Raw genomic sequence first — 23,041 nt, 5'->3', positions numbered from 1 at the left:
GCATTTCAATAATTTAAATTTAATAGAAATAGATATACTATTTATTTTTTTTAAATGTTTAAATAATAAAATTAGTAAATGTCTATTTTCATAGTTTTTGTTTTGTCTTTTTTATATATCAATATATGACACTGGTACTAATTGTATTTTTGTTTTAATTACAAATTAATTATATATTAATAATTTACAATGCTGTATAAAATTTATTATTTAATTATTACAGATTAATTATACAATAGTTTTATAATAATAATAATATTTTTCAGGTTAAATTTGGTTTCAAAACATACAAAATAATAATTATACAATAATTATTTTTATTTGTTTTTTATTTGTTAACAAATTTAACTAAAAATTATTTTTTTTAATTACATATACTCTACAATAATATACTGTATATATATATATATATATATATATATATATATATATATATTCACTATTACTAACTATACAATACTAGTATATATATACAGTATGTACATACGGTATATACTGTATATATAACTGAAAATATTATCAGTAATTTAAAATATAAATAATATTTATTCGTAACAAAAAATATAAATTAATTGCCGTTAAAATGTTAAAATGTTCGTAACAAAAAAAAACTTAATAGCAATTAATATAATTAAAAGTTTATTATAGGACACTAATTATCAATTTAAATATATATATATATATTTTTTTTTATTTATTATGAAATTATAATTACTAAAATTGTTTTCAATAATTATGTTTAATTGAAAATTTATTTTTTTTTTAAAAAACATTCATAATTTTTATTTAACTATTTTTTATTAAATTTTAATTAAAATTTATAATAATAATTTATAATTCAATATATTTTCTCTGTTAAATTTTTATTTATTATATTGCTTATGATGCAAATACATTATAAGGCAAATAATAATAACAAAATAGTTTTATGTAATGGAAAATTACATGAATTGCTTATCATTTTATTATTACAAAACTTATAATTGCTATTATTTTATGATTTTTAAAATTTTTTAAAAACTATATAAACAGCCGATCTACTAATTCAATTGTTATAATAACTAAAATAATATAATATTGATTTTTAGACTTGAGTCAAATAAAATAAATTATTATATATTACGAAAAATGTTGAAATTAATCACTATTTTTCTTATTATAATTCATACAGTATATCAGGTAATTTAAAATTATTAATATATATATATATATATATATATAGTATATATAATTTATTTGCTAATCAAACAAATATTGTTAAAAAAAAATTAACATTAAATTATTAATACAATTGTATTTTATATATATTGTTTATAAATTTGTTTTTTCAAAAAAAAAAAAAAAGATTCAAACACTAAAACAACATTTAATAATACGACTGATGAAAATTTTCAAACTGATTGTAAAAACAATATTTTATAAAAACCAATATACTATTGGTTTGAGCCAGGACAAAATGAAATATTGTTTGTGAATTTATCTACCTGGGTAATTTGTAAGTACCAATAATATATATATATATATATTATTAATTTTATTAATTATTAAATTAGAAATAATTTCTAAAAATATATATTAGGTATTGACAAACAAACAAATATTATTTGTTTTTTACTAATAATTTTTTTTAAATCAATTAATTGTTTGTATAGATATATATATTATATATAAAATAATAATAGAAACTAAAAAAATAGAATAAAATATATATATATATATATATATAGAAAATTTTTTAAACCCATAAATTTCTATACAAACAATTAATTGTTTTTAAAAAAATTATTAGTAAAAAACAAATAATATTTGTTTGTTTGTCAATTCCTAATATATATTTTTAGAAATTATTTCTAATTTAATAATTAATAAAATTAATAATATATACTAATTTTCTTAATATAATTTAAATATATATGATAATTTTAAATTATTATTTATATATTTATATATATATGGGATATATGTAATTGTTAAAAATTTTGTTAATATTAAATTATTAATTCAATTGTATTTTGTAATATTTATATATATATATATATATTAAAAAAACAATAATAACTAAAATATTATAATTTTTATTTTTAGTCTTTAGTTAAATAAAATAAATTACATTAACGGAAAATGTTGAAATTAATCACAATTTTTCTTATTATAATTTATATAATCAGGTAATTTAAAATTATTAATTTATTTATATATATATATAATTAATAGACTAATCAAACAAATATTGTTTAATTTATTTAACATTAAATTATTAATTCAATTGTACTTTTTTTTTAAAAGATTCAATCAGTAAAACAACATTTACTGATACAACAGATGATAACTTTCAAACAGATTGTTGTTTGAAAACAACAAACAAATATATCGATAGCCGTCAACAGTCGACACAACTATCCATTCAATCAATCAATCTGTAAATATATTATATAAATACATAATTAAATATAAGATTATAAAACTTACTTTTTTTTATTTATTATCAACAAAAAAAAAACTCGTATAGCTTATTATGATTTAGCTTAACCATAAAGGAAATGATATATATATATATATATATATATATATATATATATATATATACAGTATAACTATAGGTGAAAATATATTAAACCTGAATATCCACTATAAATAAAAACTTATAATTGTCTAATACGGCTGTTAACTATTGGGTTAGTATATATTTGCTAATTAAACAAATAATGTTTTATAAAAAATTAACATTAAATTATTAATTCAATTGTATTTTGTAATATTGTTTATAAAAATTTGTTTTTTTTAAAGATTCAAACACTAAAACAACATTTAGTGATAGGACTGATGAAAATTTTCAAACTGATTGTAAAACCATATATTTATATTTAAAAAAAAATTAAATATAACTATAGTAACAAAACCGGGAAATTGTTTACATAAGTTATTTGGGAAAAGTATCCAGGACAATTATTGTTATATGGTATTAGAGATGTTATTGGTATGAGCCAGGACAATTTTAAAAGTAATAGATATTTTTAAAATATTAATTTTAAAATATTAAATGTGAATAATATACTTTTACGTCATTATAATTTAATTAACAATTATTGAATTAATAGATAAACTGATTAATTGCTAAGTAATAAATCACTGTTTTATTTTAATGTTAAAATACAAGTTGTTTCTTATTATTATTATTATTATTACCAATTAACTAAACCATACCATTTTGTGTAAATAATTAGCTATAATATTACTAACTAAATAAATAATAGCAACAACAAAAAAATAGATAAAATATTTCAAAACTTGGCAACTGATCTAATCAATGTACTAAATACTATGACTAATATCTATTATTATTATTATTATTATTATTATTATTACCCTTATATACACCGACATTGATATATATATATATATTTTGAAAAATAACAACACAATTACTTAATAAATTGTTTTTTAAAAATATCAAATTGATTAAAATGTACTTAAAATTAAAATGATAATAGAAATTAAAATAAAAATGAAATTATGATAATTGTGTGCAACTATTTTTTAACAAATTTTTAATATATATATATATACAGTATATATCCTGTATAATTAATTAATTGATAATACTGTTACTAATAATTAAATGTATATATTTTTTAAAAAAATTAATTAATATAATAATAATTGTGTGATTAAATAATGTAAAAAAAAACAAAATAGTGTAACAATTATTATGATAAGTATTAGTAGAAATAAAATACAATTAATAAAATTTTTATTATTATTACTTATATTGTTAATCGATATAATAATTATTAGTATATTATATATTGATATTTTTATTGTAAATCCCAATTACGACATAACTGTGCGCAAGTTAATCAATAGTCCCAATGAACTGGAACTAACCAAACAACAAACAGTGAACACAAACCTGACCGCCGCCGCCGCCGGGAACTGCCGCCGACACTGTCGACAACCGTTAATAATATTCATACATTCGGCAGCAGTGGCCAGTGGCCTGGATTATGATAGGCGCCAAACCATACGGCATACATGGATGGCTGAGGCCAAACAATTGGGTGTTTGCACGTATTTTGTATTGGGTATGAGCCGGCAATTGATGGTCAATAGGCAATTGACTACCGAAACCGACCGATACCGTGATATACTACAGTTTCAATTTGTGGACAACTATTTTAATGGTACACTTAAGACCATTTCATTGATCAGATGGACAAATAAATGGTGTCCGCCGACAGTCAGACAACATGTATTGAAAGTTGATGACCAAACTGTTATCAATGTTAGACTATTGTTAGATAATTTACATCAATTTAAACAAGGTTAATTTATATATTTATATATATACTGTATATATCATAAAATAAATAGATTTTTAATAACAACAAAAAAATTATTACTACAAATTAGAAATATTTATTAAATCATAAGTATATATAAATATAGTAGTTATTAGATTTTAGATTAAAAATTTTTAGATAATTAAAAAAACAATAATAATAATACAAGTATTATTGATAATATATCAATATTATTAATTGTCAATATCAAAATGATACAGTTGATATATCAATTTGATATGTAAACTATAACTAAATTATACATTATATTAAGTAAATATATATTGTTTTAATAAATATAATAGAAATAAAAAATAGTTAGAAAAAATATATTAATAAAAATTAATTTTTTTTTTAAAAACAGGTATTAATGGATACTTAGAGTCAAAGTCGAGGATCAGTCGCGACCCAAACCATCGTCGGCGACACTATCAGACCGATGATTACCTGATGAATGGCGACTATAATTATCCCAATTATACAACAGGTGGAGGATATCTGATGAAAGACTGTACGGATAGACTGGAACACCAGTTAGACATATATACCGGTCCTGTAGTCGATCGCGAAGATCTGTTTATAACCGGTATATTAGCCCAAACGGCTGGCATCGGCCGATTTGATAGTCCACTAATTCATTGGACATCCGACCAATGTTCCGATGTTTGTGTCTACTATGGCTATCCAATTGTATTTGACTGCACCGGTAGTCAACTAACTGATTGGTGGTCACATATCCAAACAAAATCAATGTACAATTGCCATGAATTTCAATTTACAATCAATATGACTAGTGATTTAAAAATAATTATTTCATTAATAATCAGTTTAGTTATAATTATTATTTTTTTAATATTATATTTTATAATATTAAATAAAAATAAATTATTGTACAAAAATATTTAGATTAATTAGATATATAAATATTTATTCATTTAAATCAAAATTTATTTAATAACTAAAAAAATATAACATTTTTAATAATCTGTTTTCGTATTGTTATTATTATTATTTATAAAAAAAATCTATAATTAATTATTATAAAATAAACTTGTACAATTTGTGATTATAAAAAAATCAAATTTGTCTTATTGTATCTAGATCAAATACAAAATGTAATTAATTATTAAAATTAATTACATTTATCTATTTAATACTATTTTATTTCTAAGTTTTAATTCTATGTATGTAAAAAAAATGAAAAATATAATTTTATCATTTACTAAAAAAATATAAAGTAAACAATGTAATAGTAAAAATAAATTTAAAAAAAATAAGTTTCAATTATTATCATTTGGATGACAACGTAATGATAATTTGCGAAATATTTTAACAATTTTCAAAACTTTAGCGAAACAATCTTCAATAGACTGAAAAATGAAATTTTAAATTAATTATAATTATTTTTAAAAGAAAAATTATAAATATTTTTAGTAAGTTTTTTAAGTAATTTATAAATACTTTTATTATTTAAAACTAAAAATCTAAAATATTATATATAAAAATAATTATTTAATAGAATAGTAATAAGTTATTTGCAATAACACATTTGCAAACAAAAAGTAAGCATTAATTTAATTAATTTATATATAATAAAAAAATATTTAAAAAAAAAACTGAAATATTATTTTAGTAAACTTATAACAATAGTAATAATAATAATTATTATGAAATGTTTAGCATTATTAACATTGTCGGACAAAAGCGGTAATATTTTTTTATTAAGTTTGCAACGGTTGACAATAAATGGTTTAAATTAAATACCAATTCAAATGATATACGACTATAAGATATTTATGAAAACAACAACAAAAAAATGAGAAAAACATTTTACATTTTATTTATGTTTTCACGAACTCCTGTTGTCTGTCTGTCTGTGTGTCTGTCTGTCTGCCGGTCCGTCGGCGGCATCGAAGTGTCCGGCAGTTGGTCGACAAAAGTCGAAGAAGTAATCAGTTGTTTACTTGATATTACATGAGCTGATCCGACCGCTAAAACATTGGTATTCATTCACATGGGTTGATGTCTTGTCAGTTGATTTCGACAGCAATGGACGACAACAAAATAAGTCACGTTTTTATTAGAAATCGATTTCTGCGATATTTAGCCAAAAAAAAAGTGAATAATTTTAAAAACTAATCGTGAAATCAAAGCCTGTATAGTATGGATTTGTGTGGCCCATAGGTCTGAACCTAATAGAGGCCAAACATGTAGTATTGGTTGAGCCGACTCTGAATAGGGCTAATGAACTGCAATAGCCGTCGGTCGTGTCCATCGAATCGGCCAAACAAAGTACGGGTTGAAAAATTAGCAATAATTTTGTTGTTGTTGTTTGTTATAAATGTTTTGATTTGATTTGTTGTTGTTTTGTAGGTCAACAACACTAGTTAATCGATTTGTTGTCAAAAATATTAATTATATTAAATATTATAAATATTAGTAACTTTTACTATGACTATTGAATGAAATGAAAATGTATTGTTAAAAACAGACACAAAAAAAATGAAACATTTTTATTAGAATATTTGTTTTTAATTTTTTTTAAATTATAGTTTATTTCTAGTTTTTAATTCTATGATTGTAAAAAAATAGTAAAAAAATTGAATCATTTACTATGAAAATATAAAGTAAACAATGTAATAGTAAAAAAATTTACAAAAATTACAAAAAAAAATTAGTTTCAATTATTATCATTTGGATGACAACGTAATGATAATTCGCGAAATGTTTTACCAATTTTCAAAACTTCAGCGAAACAATCTTCAATAGACTAAAAAAAATGATATTTTAAATAAATTAATTAATTATAATTATTTTTAAAAAAAAAAAATTATAAATATTTTTAGTTAATTTATAGTTTATAGTCTATATATATATACTGTATATTAATTACTTCGAGACAACCCTTGGCTGATTCTCGTTCAACATTAGGTCCATCACTGGCCGTACATTTAGTGTATTGATTAATACTAATACCCATTGAATAGACAGTCTTATTGTCTGAATTTTGTTGAAATTCAAACATTCGTATTAAACTAACGGTATGTTTAGTCCAATAATTATTGGCAACATTTGCGGCCAAAATATCTGCAAAAGCCTGTTTGGCATCACTTGATTTGGTATTTAATTTTAACCATTTGTTGTCAACGGTTGCAATCGTAATGAATAATATTACCGCTGTTGCCGACAATGTTGTTAATGCTAAACATTTCATTATTATTACTATTAATTCTACTTTTTATTACTATTATTATTGTTATAAGTTTACTAAAAATAATATTTCAGTATTTTAAATAATTTTTTTATTATATATAAATTAATTAAATTAATGGTTATTTTTTTTGCAAATATGTTTGCAAATAAATTTTCTATTAAATATATATTTATTATATTATATATATATGTATATATATTATTTTAGATTTTAGTATTTAGTATTTATAATAATATATAGTATTATATAATAAATATATGTACTGTTTGTAATTTTTATATTTTATTATAAAATAGTTTATGAAATTTATAAATAAAGTATACATTATAATTATTATTGTAAAATAGAAAATATAATACTATTTTTTAAATACAGTAATAATGTTTAACATAATAAATAAAAATTTAATTATTGATTTACAAATTTACAGATATTAATCTATTATATTTAATTAAAATTATTTTTTAATAAATTAATTTTGAAAAAAATAATTTATATAATTGTAAGGTATACATTTACTAATATATAAAACAGTTTTATTTGGATATATTTTATAATTATAAATAAAAATATTGTTTTATCATAATATTTCTTAAACAATTTTTAAATATCATTTATAATTATTTATTTAATATTTGTAATATTTTATTAGTAATATTAGTATTAGTATAAATTTTATACTATTATAACATAAAATATAGAAAATCATTTTTTATTGTAAGTTTAAATTATTATAATAACATTATTTAAAGTCAAAACAAAAAAAAAATTGTATCAAAATAACTTACTAACTTAATTAATTTAAAAACAATTATTTAGAAAATATTAATTGATTTTTAGAAAATAAATAGTAAAAAACAAATAATTTTTATTGTTTATCAATAATACAGTATATATTTTAGAAATTATTTCAAATTTAATAATATTAAAATTCATTTATAATTTATACTACTGTAGTTTTTAAAATATAATTTATTGTTTAAGTCTATTGCTTAATTATTTTAGTTTATAATAATAATAATAATATTAAAATTTTATTATGTAATGGAAATTATAAATTGCTTATCATTTTATTATTACAAAACTTATAATTGCTATTATTTTTTGATTATTTTTTAAATGTTTCTAAACTATATAAACAGCTATATATTAATTCAATTGTTATGTAGTTTTTAAAAAACAGTAATAACTAAAATATTATAATTTTGATTTTTAATATAAGTTAAATAAAATAAATTACATTAACCAAAATGTTGAAATTAATTACTATTTTTTTTATTATAATTTATGTTTCAGGTAATTTAAAATTATTAATTTATTTATATATAATATATATATATATATATATAATTAATTTACTAATCAAACAAATGTTGTTTCAATTTATTTAACATTAAATTATTAATTCAATTGTATTTTTTTTAAGATTCCATCAGTAAAATAACATTTACAGATACAACGGATGATGACTTTCAAAAAGATTGTTTGAAAACATCAAACAACTATCGAAACCGTCACCACTCACCACAACTATCCCTCAATCAATCTGTAAATATATAAACAGTATATATATATATATATATATATATATATATATATATATATATATTAAATACAATATTATATATAAGATTATAAAAATTATTTTTTTTATTTATTCAAAAACCTTATTTAGCTAATATCTTATGCAAAAAATCGATGCAAACGCAGGTATCTCTTAATGATAAGATTAACCACAATAAACGAGATATAAGTATTGGTGAAAATTTAAGTCGAATATCAACTAATAATAATAGTTTTAATAGAGCTGTAAATCGATGGTTAGTATACTGTTATATATCTATATATCTATATATCTATATATCTATATATCTATATATCTATATATCTATATATCTATATATCTATATATCTATATATCTATATATCTATATATCTATATATCTATATATCTATATATCTATATATCTATATATCTATATATCTATATATCTATATATATATATCTATATATCTATATATCTATATATCTATATATCTATATATCTATATATCTATATATCTATATATCTATATATCTATATATCTATATATCTATATATCTATATATCTATATATCTATATATCTATATATCTATATATCTATATATCTATATATCTATATATCTATATATCTATATATCTATATATCTATATATCTATATATCTATATATCTATATATCTATATATCTATATATCTATATATCTATATATCTATATATCTATATATCTATATATCTATATATCTATATATCTATATATCTATATATCTATATATCTATATATCTATATATCTATATATCTATATATCTATATATCTATATATCTATATATCTATATATCTATATATCTATATATCTATATATCTATATATCTATACTAAATATAAATTTTATAAATTTATCCAAACAAACAGGTATAACGAATCATTGGCTTACAATTATAATAATTTTGTATTTAGTAACATTACCGGTCATTTTACTCAACTAGTTTGGAAAAGTACCAAGACAATTGGTTGTGCTAGATGCTATGGTATGAGCCAGTGACAAAATTACATACGGATATTGTTTGCGAATATTATCCACCTGGTAATTATAGGAACGAATTTATTGAAAATGTTTTAAAACCATAATTAATTTTTGTACAAACAATATAAAGTATATAACTTTTTAATTATAATTGATTTTTTTTATTAAAAAATAAACAATAAAATTATAAATAAAATGTGAATAATTATATAAATATGTTATTTTAAATTTATAAATTTATTATTCAATTATTTATAAACAACAATAACAGTTGTACATAATTTTTATGTTTAATATAATTTAGTAATAGTAGAGTAGTAGTTGATGTTGTAGTTGTAGTGGTAGTTTTAATAGTAATAGTAATAGTAATAGTAATAGTAATATAGTAATATAGTAATAGTAATAGTAATAGTAATAGTAATAGTAATATAGTAATAGTAATAGTAATAGTAATAGTAATAGTAATATAGTAATAGTAATAGTAATAGTAATAGTAATAGTAATATAGTAATAGTAATAGTAATAGTAATATAGTAATAATAATAGTAAAAGTAATAGTAATAGTAGTAATAAATTACATAACAATAGTTTTTATAATAATAATAATTATTATTATTATTATATAATATTGTAATATTATTCCCAATTATTATCATTTGGATAACAGGCTAATCTGTTTAGAAGAATCTGAAATGTTTTACCAATTTTCAAAACATCAACCGAACAATCAAATAAAGACTGTAAATAATAATAATAATAATAAAATCAATTAATAGGATTATAATTAGTTTTTTTTATAATAAATAGTTTAAATATAAATTTATAAATATATATATATATATTAAAAATTACTTCGAGACAACCCTTGGCTGATCGTTCAACATTAGGTCCATCACTGGCCGTACAATTAGTATAATGATTGACACTAAGACTTATTGAATATTGACTTTTATTGTCTGAATTTTGTTGAAATTCACTCATCCGTACTAAACCAACCGTATGTTTAGTCCAATAGTTATCGCCAGGATTTGTGGCCAATAGGCCAGCAAAAGCCTGTTTGGCATCACTTGAATTGGTATTTAATTTTAACCATTTGTTGTCAACGGTTGCAATCGTAATGAATAGTATTACCGCTGTTGTCGACAATGTTGTTGTTAATAATGCTAAACATTTCATAATTATTTTTATTGTTTTTTTTTTAAATATTTTTTTTATTATTATATATCTATATAAATTAATTAATAAATTAATGGTTACTTTTTTTTTTGTTGTTTGCAAATGTGTTGCAAAAGCAAATAACTTATTACTATTCTATTAAATATACAGTATATACTGTATATATATATATTTATATTTATTATTTATTAATATATTAGATTTTAATATTTATAATATCTAATATAATTTAATACTTTTACTGTTCAATTAATATAATTTATTATAAAACCAGTTAAGAATGCTAGAAAGCATTTTCAGAAAAAAAACTTGAATAGCATTGAAAACCATTAGTTTGTATAATTATAGCGGCTATATAATAACATATAAAAATTTAAAAACTGGTCAAATATACATAATATAAATATTGTCATGTATGGTATCAAATGATTCAGTATGACAAAATATTCTCAATTTTAGTCATGCAAGTTATCAAATGACTCAATATGACAAAATAAACACAACTTTAGTCATGTAGAGTATCAATTGACTCGGTATCACAAAATAAACAACTATAGTCATGTGGGGTATCAAATGACTCGGTATAACAAACTAAACTCAACTTTAGTCATGTGGGGTATCAAATTACTCGGTATAACAAAATAAACTCAACTTTAGTCATGTGGGGTATCAAATTACTAGGTATGACAAAATAAACAACTACTCGTGTGTTATCAAATGATTAAGTATAACAAAATAATCATCTATAATTATACTTTTTCCGCTTATACTTATTCTTTGTTCCCGTAGATATCAAAATATTAATGCATATTTTTTATTCTTGTTTTTGATGCTTTATTCAAATCTATAATTAAAAAAATTAAAATTTTCTTATACTTTTGCCGCCATTTTTTAAAAAATAAAAAAATAACTTTGATTTATTATATCTTATTTTTTATTCTCTATGCAATTCTAAACTTTAAAAATTTTTACCTATTTTTTTTATTTTGGCCGCCATTTTGTCTATGTTCCCGAAGAGATATCAAAATTTTGATGCTACTTTTCCATACATTATTAGTAGTCCTCTAACCGAATCTGAAGTCAGAATTTCAAAATTCGCAAAATGAAATGCTACACACAGACACACACACACACATAAAAAGCCATTATAGATATCAGAAAACAAAACTTTTCAAGTTTTTTTTGAATATTATTATTATTATTATTATCATTATTATCATCAAAAATAATTTATTTTAATCAATATAATTTAAACACAATACACATTATTCGTTATTTAAAAAAAAATAAAATAAAAATAAACTATAATAAATTTATAGAAAATTAAACTTTTAATAGGTTTTTATATGTTTAAAAGTTATTAAATTTTAGATTAATTATATATTATTATGGAATATTATATATGGAAAAAACTAAGTTAACAACAAGTTAAAAAACAGCTAAAATATTTGCAGTAAATTGAAAATAAAATAAAATAATTAACTTAAATAAAATATACAGTACAGTATATTTATTATACATTTATATACTGTAGATTAAATATAATAAATACTAATACTTTATATAAAATACATATTTTCTAGTTAGTACAGTACATACAGATATATAGTTGGATTTATTTAAAATTAATTTCTTTTAGTTTATATTTCATATTATCGGTTCCGACATCATTGACCAGCACTGGATAGTGGTCATTTTGACTGATACCGCAATTGTTTATCTGAGACCGGGACACTCTGGCAAAGCCATCCTCACCCCATAATGGGCCCCAACTGTCTCCCGACACACCCAGTCAACCGGGTATCGAAAATAATAATAATATAAATAAATAAATAAATAAATAACTAATTCACTGTAATTATCTAATTAAACTATTATTTTAAAATCTATATATGCTGTATAGGGGAAATGGTCTCAATAAGGGACGCCAAAAAAAATTATAAAAAGTTAAGCAATTGTTAGGATACAAGATCTGACAATAAATAATGTCTACAAAATTAATAAATTAATTAATTATATAATACACACAAAAAATTAAATACAAAAATTATTTTCATTTATTTTTATATTCTATCTACACAGAAATAATAAAATGTTCATTTTAAATTTTTGTAAATATTATAGATATAATACTACCGATTCCCACAATTATAGTTACAAAAATACAGTGCAACATATTTATAAGTTTAAAAAATTATAAAAAATTATAAAAAAATTAATTTAAATATAACTTTATTTATAATCATTTAAAATATTCAAAATCACAAAAACAAGATAATAATAATCAAATAATTAAATACAATGGTTGGTAGAGCTCTTTAAGGAATTTAAAATCACCAACCTATTGGGTTGGTAGAGCTATTTAAGGAATTTAAAATCACTAACCTATTGGGTTGGTAGAGCTATTTAAGGAATTTGAAAGCACTAACCTATTGGGTTGGTAGAGCTATTTAAGGAATTTGAAATCACTAACCTATTGGTTGGTAGAGCTATTTAAGATATTAAAATCACTAACCTATTGGGTTGGTAGAGCTATTTAAGGAATTTAAAATCACCAACCTATTGGGTTGGTAGAGCTATTTAAGGAATTTAAAATCACTAACCTATTGGGTTGGTAGAGCTATTTAAGGAATTTGAAATCACTAACCTATTGGGTTGGTAGAGCTATTTAAGGAATTTGAAATCACTAACCTATTGGTTGGTAGAGCTATTTAAGATATTAAAATCACTAACCTATTGGGTTGGTAGAGCTATTTAAGGAATTTAAAATCACCAACCTATTGGGTTGGTAGAGCTATTTAAGGAATTTAAAATCACTAACCTATTGGGTTGGTAGAGCTATTTAAGGAATTTGAAATCACTAACCTATTGGGTTGGTAGAGCTATTTAAGGAATTTGAAATCACTAACCTATTGGTTGGTAGAGCTATTTAAGATATTAAAATCACTAACCTATTGGGTTGGTAGAGCTATTTAAGGAATTAAAATCATTAATCTATTGGGTTGGTAGAGCTATTTTCGACTATTCGAATATCTCGAATAGAGGAAGTCGTACAGCTATGTGGGTGGTATGAAGAGATTGGATGCTATTAGATCTACCATCGCTATTCATGATTTTAAATTCCTTAAATAGCTCTACCAACCCAATAGGTTGATGATTTTTAGTCCTTAAATAGCTCTACCAACCCAATAGGTTGATGATTTCTATTCCTTAAATAGCTCTACCAACCCAATAGGTTGATGATTTTTATTCCTTAAATAGCTCTACCAACCCAATGGGCTAATCTTAAATATATAATGTCATATTTATACGTATTTATCATTTTTACGGATTATTTTACATTAAATATAATTTATAAAAACTTATTTTATTTTTTTAGTGTAACTTATTGATAATTTGTATTTTTAAATTTTTTCATTTTCATTATACATTCAAAATTTACTATTATTTTTTTGTGTGTAAAAATTATATTTATAAATAAAACTATAATTTGATGACGTTATTGACACTCATTTGTTGATAAAAATTATTTTGAATTACATGTCCCTAATTGAGATTATCGGCTAATTATTGATTTTTAATTAAATAATTAATACATAGATTAATAAAAGTGATTATTTTTGTTATTAATATTTTTACTAATATATTATTTATGTATAAAAAATAATAGTTATAATTTAATTATACTAAATATTGTTTAATTTAATTTCAAACTTAATGTTAAATAAGGGATGAAATGGTGATATTTTATGTTATCTTTGTTGTCAATTAATTGTTGATTTTGTGATAAAATTATAACAATTTTGATTCACTTGTCTTATAAAGTATATCCTTAGGTTTGTAATGACATATAAATATCAACAATTGTTTAATTATTTTGTGATTAAAACTAATTTAAAGTATGCCGTCCCCTATTAAGGCTATCCCCAATTAGGATTATTTACACTATATATATATATATATATATATATATATATATATATACTGTGTATACTAGTATAGTAGAAACTATGATATACCTGTTTTTTACAATAAAATACTCGGGCGTATAACCGACTGCAGTCAGATAATGACTCACACTATTGGGATCACATAATGGATCTTCAAATATACCGTATCTTAGTTTGTTGTTATAGTGTTAACAAAAATTATTTGTAATTTATTATATAGTAATAGTAATAGTAATAGTAATAGTAATAGTAATAGTAATAGTAATAGTAATAGTAATAGTAATAGTAATAGTAATAGTAATAGTAATAGTAATAGTAATAGTAATAGTAATAGTAATAGTAATAGTAATAGTAATAGTAATAGTAATAGTAATAGTAATAGTAATAGTAATAGTAATAGTAATAGTAATAGTAATAGTAATAGTAATAGTAATAGTAATAGTAATAGTAATACTTGTAATCTTTAAACCCATGAGTTATATGAAAGCTAACAGTGACCGGTCCGTGCGTATAGATAGCATACGCTAATTCATCGTCGGCTCCGGTAGTTATATGATTGACTTCTTTAATATCGACAAAGATTGGACTTTCTTGATGAAACTTGCAGTCGCCCGGCTGATGGTGTCAATTGAATTAATTGAGTTAATTAATTAATTAATTATATATTCATATAATAAATATAATAATTAGTATACAAATGCACTTAATTATTAATAATATATAAAAACATAACATATATATATACAAAATATATATAAAATATAACTAACTATTCCAGTATAGGGATATGTACTGTAAGTATTTATTTCTTTAACTGATTTTAAAAATTCAAAAACATCTCTACTGGAACCTAAATTTAAAAAAAAATAAAAATAAATAATTAATTAAGTTAATTGTTATTATTATATAATAATAATATAATAAATTATTATACAGAATAATAATAATAATAATAATAATAATAATAATAATAACTATAATACAGACCTCCATTGCAACCATCCGTTCCGTAACTACGAGTACAGTCGAGCAGATTCTGTTGACTTAATATCAATTGATTTGACGGATCAAACTTATCCTCAGAAATCTGAACCTTCATTAGATGACCTAATAATATAAGGATATAATATATATATATCAATAATAATAATAATAATAAAAATAGTAATTAAAATAAAAGTAATTGATAAATTTGTTATTATTATTATTATTATTATTGTTATTTACTTTCCAATACAGAGGCCGATGCAAAACACCAACACGAACCACAGTCTTCCTAAAAATTTAGTTTTATTTTAAAAAAATAAAACACTTAAAAATTGGGGGGGGGGGAAATGGCAGATTAAATTTTTATTTTTGATGAACTTTGGCACCTGGTATCAGGGATGCTATTTTATCTCAAAAAACAAAAATCATATTTAAAAAGTCCAATAAAGTGTTTTTAGCATTTAAATATATAATTGAATACTACTGTATTTACATGAACAGTAAATTTATTAAAATTTAAAACTTAATAAAAATTAAGATAGGTATTTATTTATAAATAAGTCAATATTTTAAAATTTATAACTAAAATAACTATTAATAGTATAATAGAATAAATCATACAATTAATTAAAAAAAAGTTATAGAATTTAATTAAATATTAAATAAAATAATTTTTTCTATTATAATTTATATAATATTTTATTATATTATTATTTATATTATATATCAATACAATTGTCTATTAAGAGTACCTAATATTAAAAGATGGTATTTATATCTAATATCTATATTAAATTTCTATAACTTATAGATTGTCTGAATTAATTAGATTATATAAAAAAAACTATTTGCTTGTTTGTATTATAAAAACTTTTACATTACTATATAAATATATAAAAGATAAATTTTATCTCTATGCTTACTATTATATATATTTATTTATATATATATATATATAGTTAATTGTAATATCGTAATGATATAATGATTATAAATTATATCAATTTTACAATTAGATATTTAAAAAAAAATACCTGATTTATTGGTAAGATTACTATACCATACTTTCTCCAATCCCATTCAATCGGTATATTATTAGTAGTATCGTCAGAATATAATGTTACTGTAATAGTAATAATATTAATAATAATAATAAATAATTATTACATTAATAATAATAATAATAATAATAATATATAATACAAATATCAATATATCCGATGCTCAGAGTATGTAATATAGCTGTTAATAACTATAACATCACTTATAAATAAACAACTTTTATCATTGTGCGGATGAAACTTATTGTACAAATACAATGATTTATTATAATAACAATAAATAAATTTCAAATATGATAATTGATAGTATGCTAATATAAAATATGTATACATATATAATATATAAATTTATTAAAATCAGAGACAAAATTAGTAATATTTATTATTTTTTAATTAAGTTTTAAGCAGTAGACAATATAATGGTTTTTTTTAAATTTAAGTTTTAGTTATTAATGTAATATTATTATTTATAAAAAAAAAATCTCAACAATCTGCGACACCGGTATACAGGCTCAGGGAGAGAGAGAGAGAGAGAGAGAGAGAATATACATACTTTTAGGCATTTTTTCGTTTTTACTTTTGTTTGTATTATTTCTTGAATTATTTTCGTTTGGTTTTTTATAACCGAATTTTTGTTTTTCTATTTCTGACCATTTCTTTGATGATTTATTTTGAATAATGATAACAATTTAAAAAAAAATAATAAAATAAAAAGTATAATCTATTATAACATATTAATCCATAGTTATTTTATTTTATAAAAAAAATATGTAAATCAAAATTAATTAATTTATTATAAATATATAAGACTAACCATATCTGACATTTCATTGATACCCTGTATATAATGGGAACAGTCGTCGGCGTTGTGTTTATTAATCGATACAATCGTTTCCTTGAATAGACCGACCCTTTCTTCCTCTTCCTCTTTGGTTTTATATGTTTTGTTGAACAATGTCTTTAAATTACACAAACAAACAAAAAATTTAAATAAATATTACTAATAATAATTGATTTGTTTTATAATATTTAACATAATAATAATAATAATAATAATAATACTAACTTTATAATCATTGTAAAACGTTATAATTTGTGTTGAATTATTTATATCAAGTTTACTTAAATCATAGTCGATAACAGTATTATTATTTTTAATTTCTTTATTATTAAAAATATATATATATATATAAATAAAAAAAATAATAATATTAATAATTATTAATATAATTGATATGATTAATAATAATAATAATATTAATTTATATATATATATATATATATAGTTACTTTTTTTAGTATTAATTTCAATATCTTTTTTTGTTGGTGTAAAAAAATCTATATATATTAATAAATAAATATATAGAAAAATTAATAATATAATTGATGTGATTAATAATAATAATAATAATAATTTATATATATATATATATAGTTACTTTTTTTAGTATTTACACCATCAACAGTCCTAATTGATTTAAGTGTCATATTTTGAAATTTATCAAATTCAAGCTTTTGACGGACGGGTAGGTTTAGGGCCAGATTTCGACTGTAAAAGTTAATTGGTTTTGATCTTAATATCAAATTGTTAGGCAAACTATAATTATTATTTGGTTTCTGATGAGATAAATCCAATAGCATTAGTATTATTGGTGTTATTATTAATAATACTAATACTAATAATTGATTTACACTAATAAGTTTCATTTTCTTAGTAGTTTAAAAAAATAAAATAAATTAAAAATATTATCAATAATTAGTAGTTGACTAAAAGTAAATGTTTGATGATTTTAATATGTGTGTTAATATAATATATATATATAAAGTAAAAAAATAAGATATTAATAAAAAAAAATCTTAAAGCAAATTTATTAATAGGACTTAAAAAAATTAATTAAATTATTTCTAAAAAAAAAGTTATTTTAGTATATATTTTTTTACGTCAATTTTATTTTCTTTGATTTAAAAATAGTTGAACCATATGTTGTATTATTTGTAAGTAATTTTTTGTTGTTGTTAAATAATTTATGTTATTTAATATTCACAAAAAATAAATAAAAACTATTTCTTTGATTATTATTGAAAATTTTCAATTTTCTAATCAATTATTTAAAAAATAAATACATGTTTAACTAATTATATAGACCACTATTTAACCAACAACAACAAAAAAAACGGTTTAATCAAATTTTTTAAAAAACAAACAATAAATTAATACAATTTAATTAGGAAATCATTATTATTATAGATTCTGTATTTAAAAAATAAAAAATAATTTTAGAAATTAACTACAATAATAGCAATAAATTAAATTAATTTTAATCAATTGATTTCAAGTATAAATTTTTGTTTATTTTTAACAAGTCAATTAGTTTATTAAATTTTTTACATTTTTATATTTTACAAATATTTTTATTAAAGTAAACCACAAAAATTTTCTTAATTGATATTGAAAAACAAAATTAATTTATTATAATACATGTACATCTAAAAAAACACACACACATTTAGAAACTTGAAAATTAATTATTTAAAATAATTATCTAGTAAAGTTTATATAAATTTAACTAATATAATACATATATTTATATATGTAGTTTAATCAGGGTTGCAAAAAGGGGGGGGGGGGTTGGGTAGAGTAAAATCATCTTACCTCCCTGAGATCCCTAAAATTTTCCCCCAGCGGGACCCCCTACCAATTTTCGTCGCCAAAATTATTTTTAATTTATGTAATATTTTATATTAAACAAAAAACAAATAAATAAATATTAAATTAGTTTTAGTATAAAGTAATAGCTTATGTATACAACATAAATAAAAAAGATATAAATACTTTATTACATTTACATTTAACATTATTTACACTAAATAATATCGTTTTATATATATGTAACAAAAACAATAAAAATTAATAACATAAAAAAAACCAGTTAAGAATGCTAGAAAGCATTTTCAGAAAAAAAACTTGAATAACATTGAAAACTATTAGTTTGTATAATTATAGCGGCTATATAATAACATATAAAAATTTAAAAACTGGTCAAATATACATAATATAAATATTGTCATGTATGGTATCAAATGATTCAGTAATTCAAAATATAATATAGTCATGTGGGGTATCAAATGACTCGGTTTGGCAAAATAACTACTCATGTGTGGTATCAAATGATTTAGTATAACAAAATAATCATCTATAATTATACTTTTGACGCTTATACTTATTCTTTTTGTTCCCGTAGATATCAAAATTTTAATGCATATTTTTTATCCTTGTTTTGATGGTTTATTCAAATCTATACTTTAAAAAAAATTTTCTTAAAATTTTTTTTATACTTTTGCCGCCATTTAAAAAAATTTATACTGATTTATTATATCATATTTTTGATACTCTTTACAATTATAAACGTTAAAATTTTTACCTAATTTTTTTACTTTGGCCGCCATTTTCTTTATGTTCCCGAAGAGATATCAAAATTTTAATGTATATTTTTTATCCTTGTTTTTGATGCTTTATTCAAATCTATACTTAAAAAAAAATTTTCTTAAAATTTTTTTTACTTTGGCCGCCATTTTGTCTATGTTCCCGAAGAGATATCAAAATTTTAATTAAACTTTTCAATACATTATTAGTAGTCCTCTAACCGAACCTGAAGTCAGAATTTCAAAATTCGCAAAATGAAATGCTACACACACACACAAAAAAAGGCTCGTATAGATTTCAGAAAACAAAACTTTTCAAGTTTTTTTTTGAATATGTAATTTTATAAATTTTATACATAGTTTAATACACAATTAAAAAAATTATAATAGATAATAAAAAATATACTAATAATTTTTTAAAAATATTAATATTTAATACTTAATAGTGAATAGAAATTTTTATTTAATAATTTATTTTATATAACATTTTTATTTAATAATTTATTTTATATAACATTTTTATTTAATAATTTATTTTATATAACTTTTTGAAAATAATTTTCTATATAAATGAGATTCAAATATTTTATTGTAAAATAAACATTTACTAAAAAATGTAAAATAATTTTAAAGTGAATCTACTGTATCAAATAATTAATGTAATATACAGTGTATATACTGTATATACTGTAGTAGTTAAGACAACATGGTTCACGAGGGGAAGGCACAGTGCTATCCCCCATATAACTGTGTCACGGAGAGGGGGTTCACGTGATCACGTGATCCAACCCAACCTAACCTAAGTGTACTACACCAATGACGTCACCACTACCTCTACCCAAACCTAACTGACCAACTAACCGAACCTAACCTAACTGACCAACTACCCGAACTGACCAACTACCCGAACTGACCAACTTCCCGAACTGACCAACTACCCGAACTGACCAACCCTACCCAACCTAAGTGTACTACAACAAATGACGTCACTACTACCTCTACCCGACCTGACCAACCAACCGACCTGACCAATTACCCGAACCTTACCTGCCTGAACTGACCACCTACCCAATCTGACCAACTTACCGAACAAACCAACTACCCGAACTGACCACCTACCCGAACTGACCAATTACCCGAACCTTACCTACCCGAACTGACCAACTACCCGTACTGACCAACTACCCGAGCTGACCAACTACCCGAACTAACATTAATTATTGCATACAATACATGTAATATAATGACATCACTGTATTGAAATAATATGTACACACTGTATTGCAATAATATTACATATACTGTATATATTAATTAACTTAAATTGTTAATAACTTTTTTAATTGTAATTAAAATTAAAATTTTTTATTCTTAAAAGATGCTTAAAAATGTGTAGTTTAAGCTAATAAAAAAATAATTATGAAAAATTAACTAATAAGCGGTCAAATTAACAAATTAGTGTCTTATAGACTGTAGTACGGAATACATTGGATTGAGGCTAGCATTGTATTCAAACATACATCAAATTAACTCGCCAGTGGAAGATATCAGTGTATAACTGAGTCTTGAATTTATAATTTGTGATTATTTATAAAAAAATAAAGTAAGCACAAAAAAAAAAAAAAACTTTTTAAAAAAAAAACTTTTAAAAAAACTTTTAAAAAAAACTTTAAAAAAACTTTCAAAAAAAATCTTCAAAAAATTAATATTAATTAATTAAAAACATTTTTTTATTTACTTTCATATTTTATGTTTAGCACTATGAATAACTATCCTAGAGATAGTTTCGATAGATTTGGAGATGATTTGTGTGCATTACTATTAAGTCCGCTGGTCGCAGATGACAAATCATGTCTAAGTGAAGTTTCAACTCAATGGAAACAATGTCTTCCTGTTTATCATCGAGTTCTCCGAATTACCGACGATTACGATTTTGATTGGCATAAACGGATCGATGACAATACAATACGTTATGGATCTCTAGGTTTAGGATATGTAGCACTCGGCGATAAGTGTTTGCAGTCATTACACTCAAAATGGGCATACATTACTAAATTGGAAATCAATTTGGCAATTATTACACAAAATAAATCAATGCATTTATTTTTGGATAATTTCAAATATTTGAAGGAAGTGTCATTCTTTTGGGGTGACAAATTTCCAATTGATGAAGAACTCATCTATATTCTTGATTTGGATATTCCGGCAAAAATTAAGGCCATTAATTTTATGGATAAGATAAAATTCAATAACAGCAATTTTGTGAAATTTATTGAAATGTATGGCGAAATACTTAAAGAAGTGCACATTGACGGTGAAGTA

General features: G+C 20.8%; 2 protein-coding genes across 2 annotated transcripts; one reads left to right on the top strand and one right to left on the bottom strand.

Annotated features, from left to right (window-relative positions):
• Nucleotides 1–3,835: 3,835 nt before the first annotated feature.
• LOC128952543 (beta-1,3-galactosyltransferase 4-like) lies at nt 3,836–5,459 on the top strand. The gene is made up of 3 exons (XM_054297952.1): nt 3,836–4,322; nt 4,705–5,030; nt 5,442–5,459. The coding sequence occupies exons 1-3, from the start codon at nt 4,037–4,039 to the stop codon at nt 5,457–5,459; spliced, it is 630 nt and encodes a 209-aa protein (XP_054153927.1). The 5' UTR covers nt 3,836–4,036.
• Nucleotides 5,460–14,287: 8,828 nt separating this feature from the next.
• LOC128952542 (uncharacterized) lies at nt 14,288–18,937 on the bottom strand. Its single transcript, XM_054297951.1, has 8 exons — nt 18,752–18,937; nt 18,111–18,254; nt 16,476–16,524; nt 16,236–16,355; nt 16,019–16,098; nt 15,703–15,863; nt 15,339–15,416; nt 14,288–14,354 (listed from the first exon to the last, which is right to left on the bottom strand). The coding sequence occupies exons 1-8, from the start codon at nt 18,935–18,937 to the stop codon at nt 14,288–14,290; spliced, it is 885 nt and encodes a 294-aa protein (XP_054153926.1).
• Between the last annotated feature and the right edge of the window lie 4,104 nt (nt 18,938–23,041).

Source organism: Oppia nitens, unplaced genomic scaffold (assembly GCF_028296485.1).
Source record: "Oppia nitens isolate AA-2021 unplaced genomic scaffold, nextdenovo-longstitch-racon4-pilon3 scaffold1_pilon_pilon_pilon, whole genome shotgun sequence".
Taxonomy (NCBI): domain Eukaryota; kingdom Metazoa; phylum Arthropoda; class Arachnida; order Sarcoptiformes; family Oppiidae; genus Oppia; species Oppia nitens.
Note: the sequence above shows the minus strand (reverse complement) of the source record. Positions and strands in the feature narration are given on the sequence as shown.